General features: G+C 34.9%; 1 protein-coding gene across 1 annotated transcript; it reads left to right on the top strand.

The window, feature by feature from the left end:
* The first annotated feature begins 2,221 nt into the window (after positions 1–2,221).
* On the top strand, positions 2,222–7,559 carry LOC129309372 (glucose-6-phosphate 1-dehydrogenase, chloroplastic-like). Its single transcript, XM_054950936.1, has 10 exons — positions 2,222–2,628; positions 2,894–3,129; positions 3,213–3,307; positions 4,054–4,168; positions 5,559–5,764; positions 5,840–5,989; positions 6,071–6,191; positions 6,282–6,511; positions 6,593–6,793; positions 6,938–7,559. The coding sequence occupies exons 1-10, from the start codon at positions 2,409–2,411 to the stop codon at positions 7,185–7,187; spliced, it is 1,824 nt and encodes a 607-aa protein (XP_054806911.1). The 5' UTR covers positions 2,222–2,408; the 3' UTR covers positions 7,188–7,559.
* Positions 7,560–7,770: the final 211 nt, after the last annotated feature.

Below are 7,770 nucleotides of genomic sequence, written 5' to 3'. Positions count from 1 at the left end.
TTATTTTTTTTTTTGGTGCCTTGTACGACTAGTCGTTTTTAGAAATCTAATGCTGAACTTTGACCTTCTTTGCATGGAACTTTGACCTTATAAATTTCAATGCATGGAATCTCAGGCATCAGCATAACTAAGTGCCATGCCCATGCTCATGAAGGTGATTGGAACGGAGACCCTTTCAAGCATACTGTTTCTGGGTCTGAATCTACTTTTGTATGCCCCTTTCTCCCTCTCCCCCCCCCCTCTCCCTCTCACTCACACGCACACACACTTGAATCCTAATTGTGTTGATCTCCTTTCGGTAACATCTTCATGAGTGTGAATCATGTGGGGAAACTCTTGTTAAATAAGGTAGATTTGTGATTAATTTTTTTTGAGCAACGATTTGTGATTTAGGTTTAGTCTTTGTAGTTTTTTAAATTGATGATAATGAATTAATACTTGGAGCTGTAGCTAACTTTGGTCAAAGTATCTGTCGTTCTCGAACATCATCGTTACGTTAGTGATGTGTTATTTTATGGATTTTGATCAAAATTTACCGTAATTCTAATAACTAAGTTTTTAATAAAAATTTTAGAAACTTGCTAAGCTTCAGTAATCACAGCCTCTAAGAACCCAAAAAAAAAAAAAAAAACTATTTTGAGGAGTATTTTATCTTTGTAGTCTAAGTCGAGAATTGCATGGACGCGTGGCACATCGTTTTCTCCTCAAGTTAACTCAATTGTTTTCTACATCTCTAGACAGAGTGACATTTTCATGATGATATTCAATAATCAATACAATTCACGAGGGGCATCCGAGGCAGTAGCAATTTTGCCTTTGCTTGCTGTCCTGGTCCGCCTAACCTCTCGCCTATTCGTAGGATTAATAGTGACTAAATGGGTGTGGTATTGATGATGATAGTTTGGACTCTTTAAATAGTATTTTAGACTTTAATTTTTTTTTAATGTAAGTATGAAAAGTATTACTTAAAAGAATATAACTCTTTAAATGAATTTTAAAATTTTTTTTTGAGCTATTAATCTCATGGTTACCTGTAAGAATATCTCGAAACATAAAACATTGTGTTTGGATAAGGGAAAAAATTGATTTTTCCCCTCCAAAATCAATGTTTTCAGCAAATTACTCAAACGGTCCAAAAAGCATATAAATACGGATTACAAGCTGATGGAATCAGCTTTTGCCAAAAGTTTATTAAAAAATGTTAAAGAAAATTACAAAAGAAAGTTCACAAAAAATTACAAATAAAGCACATAATTTAATAAAAATAAAATTAAACTCTCTTCTCTCTTCTTCTTTTTTTCTTAATAAAATTCAAATTTTGTATCCTCAAAAAATTAATGTTTGATATTTAAGAATTAGATTATATAGTAATTTATATAGTTAAAATTGATTCTGATTAAATTATCCAAACATTTTCAATTCTGTTAAAATTAATTTTAGAAAAACAGTATTCAAACAGATTGTGTTATAACATAATTAATTATGATTAAAATCTACTACGTAATCAATTATTTTTATAATTTATTATATCCAACTGAAATTCAAACGAACCCAAAGAAAAGAAGATCAATGTATTGTCCTCTCTCTCTCTGTTTTTTTTTTTGTAAAGAAAACAATTGTCCCATCCATGATTATTTTCTTTTAATTTTAATCTTTTACAATTTTATATAAGTAGAGTTAAGTATTCTATACGAGAAAAAAATATTTTAAAAATGATACATTTAATAACGATAAACTAAATTTTTGTTTCAAGTTAAAAAAATTAATTTTTTTTAAACTATATCAATAATTTAAGTACTTTTCTTTAGACATGATGGGGCAATTAAAATTTAAAAATGACTTAACTATAGGATTGGGAGAGAAATACTTATAGATTGTTATTAACTAATTTGACAAAATAAAGATAATTTAGTTAAAGTAACAAGGTTATCTTAAATTTACATCACCCGCAAATGTTTGCCCTTAACAAACTGTGTTTACATACTTTCATATTGAAATTGAAATGTCTTTACCCTTAACAAACTCTGTCTTTACATTCTTTCATATAAGAGTATTTACGAAATAATAACTCACATCAAAGCATGAAAAAGATGAGAAATGTCTTTTGTCTCGTGCCCAATGCATAGGAGGTGACGAATCAGTACCAAACACCAATTTGTACCGCTATTGACCGATCATTTCTGAGCAATATATAAATAAAAAGAATAGACTGCCAAAACTCCCTCGGAGACAAGAGAGAGGCGGGAGGGACAAGCAGCTCTTCGGAGATCTCAAAGGCCTTCTCTCGTTAATCCCAAAGACTCTTATAAACCTCTTCAAATCTCCTTCTTCCTCTGGAACTTCTCCATCCCATTCCCAATCGTCCTTTTCACTCAAAAAGTTTTCTAGATTCTTTGGAAGGTGTAGATATGGTGGCACTTTATTCAACGCGTTGCTGTTCTTCTTACCCATCGGTTCGATCGTCGCCTCAATCATATCCACATGCTCCTTCATCGTCCAAGTTAGGGAATCCTCATTTCCTGGTCTTTTCTTCTTCTTCCGCCTCCAAACGCTGTCTTGCCGCCAAGGTTTCCCTGAAATCTCCATCTGATTCCCAGCTGAATGCCCTCCACATGCCGCAGCAGGACGGTTGGTTTCCCTCTTCTCAGATATTTTCATTAAACATATGTGGTTTTATTACTTGTGCAAGATCAAATTGGCTTGCTGTGTCTTCTTCTCTACCTGCTGACCATCAGCGAAAATCTTTGATGATTTGAAAATCGGGACGAAAATATACGCAGGTCAACGGATGTGAATAAGATTTTAGGAGGGTTGAATCCTGTTTTTAATTTTGTTGTTAATCTGTCAAGTGATGCACGGAATATAGATTCATACAGATGACATATGACTGTAGGCGCTGCAGCAGCAGCCACGGCAACTCCTGTTAAAGATGAAACTGTTCTTCAGCGATTGAAGGGCGAAATCTTTTCTGTTGCATCTTCAGAAGAATCTGAAGGTTCGGTCAATGTTGATGGCAATGGAGATGAGTCCACTGTTAGCATCACTGTGGTTGGAGCCTCTGGAGACCTTGCCAAGAAGAAGATATTTCCAGCCCTTTTTGCACTCTACTATGAGGACTGTCTCCCTAAGGTCAGATTTTAGACGTTTTGATTTCTTTAATTATTATATTTTGGAAGATTTGGTTTTGATTAAAAGAATCTGTCTTATTTTAGCATTTCACCATCTACGGTTATGCTCGAAGTAAGATGACGGATGCAGAACTAAGAAATATGGTTAGCAAGACCCTCACTTGTAGAATTGATAAGAGGTAATGGCTTATGTCTTGCATAAAGGACATAGCGGCTGCTCTTAAAGAGCACTTTGCTTTGAAGTAGTGCAAAATGTCTGAAATCTCATTGTATAAGATAGTATTTAGTGCTCTATAAATGTAATTTTACCCCCTGCAAATTGATAGTCATAAACTTTTGTGCTTTTTAAGATAAATATTTTTCTCCTTGAAAAATCTTTTTTGTGTCGTTAATTGGATTATTGTTACATTGGTTGATGGTGTATGTTTTGTGCATTCTTGTTATACATTGGATGAATATCAATTTGATATAGAACTATGTCCTCATTGATATATAGATAGTGAACGTGTCAATATTATGTGCTGAGTAATTCTTGGTATGCTCATTTAAGTTCAACTTGGTTTTTAAAACTTTGATGGGAGACAATCAGGATACTGTTTGTTAGTTAATCTCATTTGGCTCAATCTAAAAATTGAAAGGGAAGTATTTTCTTCTAACAATATGCTACTAAATATAATTCTTTTAGATGGTATATGGAAGAGTTTTGGAGTGAAATTCCTCCCCCCTACTAGCCTAGAGTCTTGGCTCCACCACTGCTCGGTGAGTCATTTGAATTTGGGACTTCTCATTATGGGTGTCAAGATAAAACCATTTATGTTTTTAACAGCGCATATGTTGAACTGCCTAGATTATTTGCTCATTGTCCTTATTGCCAAAGCTTGGGGGACTTTTTAAATGTTTTCACAGTTATGTTCTGAATTTTCAGGGAGAACTGCAGTGAAAAAATGGATGAATTTCTTGAAAGATGTTTTTACCATCCTGGTCAATATGATTCTGAGGAGAACTTTGCAGAGCTAGACAAGAAGCTGAGAGAACATGAGGTGATTAAAGAAGGGGCTAATTTTTACAATTCTATTTATGGTTCCGGTTTCTCATTGAAGCTATATTTCCGTTCAGAAAATATTCCTTGTGGCATTGCCAGTGAACATAATAATAGCAGAAATTCATTGGAGATTTGCCAATCATCATTTCTGCACTGCGCTTCATTGACCTCAAAAAGGAAAGGGGGAAGGGGGGAGTGGAATTATCAATCATAATGTTTGAATAAGTGCTCCTTGTTGGGTTTTTTTTTACTATATAACTAGCGTTGACTCCCCCATGTGATGCACAGGGAGCATCAATTTTAAAAAAATTACATCACATAAATATTTGCAGAATTATTCATTTCATACAAATGAAAATAATGACCACATATTCATATCATTCATGTCACACAAGATAACATGTGAAATTACACATGTCAAATATTAGTTGTTTGCACAAGAAACCTGTATTTCATGGTTGTTACAATGGAGCAATAATTTCATAATCAATTACTTGGATTAATTAAAATATGAAATTATTGCATTAGATTTACTTTCGTTCTTGTAGATAACTTGAATTATGGTATGTTCCACGCATCAGCCATATAGGGCTAGCTACTGTTATGCTGCGGAAGGCTCTTGCCATGTGCTGTGAAGCTAAATGATTAGATAATAGATGCCTTGAATGACTTGGGATCCTTATCCCAGTGATTGATCACAGTTTCCTACTGTTGGTCTCCTATGAAAGAGAGATTGTCATTTCTGCAGTTTCAAGCAATACTTTCCAAAATGAAGAAAAATAAAAGCTATCAAGTGAAAAGCTGGAAAAAAGGGTTGAAGATACCGAGAATTTAAAAGTAAGAAGTAAAATGGGAGGAGGATATGAAAAAGAGAAAAGAACAAGAACTAAAATCCCATGCTTATATCATTATGTGTACAGTTGATAACTAAGGCATGTTACCAAAACTATCTTTTAGTTTCTGGCATCTGTTAGTTGCACACATACCTAAATCCCTCAGGTGAAACTGGCATGATATTCTATCTTTACTGTCACCAATAACATGCTGATTTCTAGATGATATTATGGAAAAAGTGATTTTTTTTTTTTTTGGGTCATGTAGCAGTTAGATTTCATGCTGCTTTTCATATACAGTTATGGAATGCATTTGATCATTTTACTTGCAAATGACATGCCTGCAGTTTTTTTTTTTTGGTTGTGGTTCCCCTCTATGCACTTTATTTACACATGTTACAGTCTGCTTTTGTATTTATGGTTGCAGTTTAATTAGCTTTGAGGTTTGAACTTACTTTTAATTCTGAATTCTCTTTCAGGTACTAATGTTTTGCATGTTATTTTCCTTGTTTGATTGAATTAATGATTTCGTTCAATTTGAAACTGCTTCTGTAGGGCGGGAGAGTTTCTAATCGCCTGTTTTATCTGTCAATTCCTCCAAATATTTTTATAGATGCTGTAAAATGTGCTAGCTCATCAGCTTCTTCCCCTAATGGTTGGACGAGGGTCATTGTTGAGAAGCCTTTTGGCCGTGATTCAGAATCTTCAGCTGCTCTAACAAAATCTCTCAAGCAGTATCTGACAGAGGATCAAATTTTCAGGTTTTATAAGTAAATACATTATCGGCAGCCATAAGTACTGAAACATGGTCTAATTAAATGGAAAATTTAATGCAGGATTGATCACTATCTTGGGAAAGAGCTTGTGGAAAACCTATCTGTTCTTCGATTCTCAAATCTCATATTTGAACCCTTGTGGTCAAGACAGTATATAAGAAATGTACAGCTGATATTCTCAGAAGACTTTGGCACTGAAGGACGTGGCGGGTACTCTTCTTTTCAACCTGTTTTTACTCTTTGATCTTTGATTGAAACTATCGTTTATTTCCAAGTCTGCAACATATGTAGGTACTTTGACCATTATGGAATAATTAGAGATATTATGCAGAACCATCTCCTTCAAATATTAGCCCTCTTTGCGATGGAAACACCTGTTAGTTTGGATGCCGAGGATATAAGAAATGAAAAGGTTTCATTTGTTTGTATACCTTGCTTTGAGCTGTTTTAAGGCAAACGGGACTTCTCACCATTAGGCTTTCAATTGGTTAATGGGTGCCAGGTCAAGGTTCTACGTTCAATGCGGCCCCTGCAACTCGAGGACGTGGTCGTTGGTCAGTACAAGAGCCACACAAAAGGAAATGTTAAATATCCATCCTACACTGATGACAAAACTGTACCAAAAGGCAGCTTGACTCCAACATTTGCTGCAGCTGCTCTCTTCATAGATAATGCAAGATGGGACGGGGTGCCATTTCTGATGAAGGCTGGGAAAGCATTGCATAACAGGAGGTACCTGGAGAGAATAAGAGTTTAACATATATCATATATAAAATCTTTTAATGTAGCTTTTATTTATTTTTTTGGGTTCAGAGCTGAGATACGAGTACAGTTCAGGCATGTTCCCGGCAATCTCTACAATCGAAATTTTGGGACAGATCTTGATCGAGCAACAAATGAGCTTGTTATCCGAGTTCAGCCTGATGAGGCCATTTATTTGAAGATCAACAACAAAGTGCCCGGTCTGGGAATGAGGTTGGACCGAAGTCATCTGAATCTCCATTATGCAGCAAGGTATTCCCCGTCTTACTATATCTGTTATGAATGCAATGCATCCAATCCAAATATATTCAACTTTTAGATTAAAGTAGCCGCTTCATGCGAAGCATGTTCTTACCTACTCATTGTGACAGAATCTAAACATTATGTTGAATCTAGATATTCTAAGGAGATTCCAGATGCGTACGAGAGGCTTCTTCTCGATGCCGTTGAAGGAGAAAGGAGACTGTTTATAAGGAGTGATGAGCTGGACGCAGCTTGGTCACTTTTTACACCTGTATTGAAAGAGCTTGAAGAGAAGAAGATAAATCCAGAGTACTATCCTTATGGGAGCCGGGGTCCAGTGGGGGCTCACTATCTGGCAGCCAGATACGGTGTACGGTGGGGTGATCTTGCTGTTGACCAATGACCCTCATTGTGCTACATGCAGCTGCAATCATACCATCATACTTCTCTCTGGATTTTTTTTTTTGGTTCACATTATTAGCCTTGTTACTTTCCTGAAGATAGGTTATGAGGCATACATGATAAAACCAGGCAGAAGAACAAAGCTTGAGATTTTTGTAGTTGCAGTGGTTGTGGGTGAAATTGTTTGATGACGTTTCGATCAATCAGCTCTACAGCATGTATTAGGATTCTAGATGTTAAAAGTAAACTCTTGTAGCCTTTTTTTTTTTTTTTTCTGAATCAGAAATGTTAGATTATGTTGGCTCTGGTCATGTATTTTTTTTTTTTACCTCGATATTGATGGTCCAAAATTTATGATATTTTGTATTTTTAATTATTTTTTTTTTTCATTTTTACCTGTGTTGGATAATGTGAGGTGAGTAATTAAGTATTAGAAATTGTGGGTGTTAGTCGTAACAAAGTCAACAGGATAAATATATTATTTTTTAAGAAAAAATAATGGCTGTTAAATTGTAGAAAAAGACACAAATAGAAAGAATTGCATATTTAGGAAAAATAATGAGAAAAAGGAACTTTAGGTCTTT

The sequence above is a fragment of the Prosopis cineraria genome, unplaced genomic scaffold (assembly GCF_029017545.1).
Source record: "Prosopis cineraria cultivar Desert tree isolate PC_DT_omini unplaced genomic scaffold, ASM2901754v1 PC4, whole genome shotgun sequence".
NCBI lineage: Eukaryota > Viridiplantae > Streptophyta > Magnoliopsida > Fabales > Fabaceae > Prosopis > Prosopis cineraria.
Note: the sequence above shows the minus strand (reverse complement) of the source record. Positions and strands in the feature narration are given on the sequence as shown.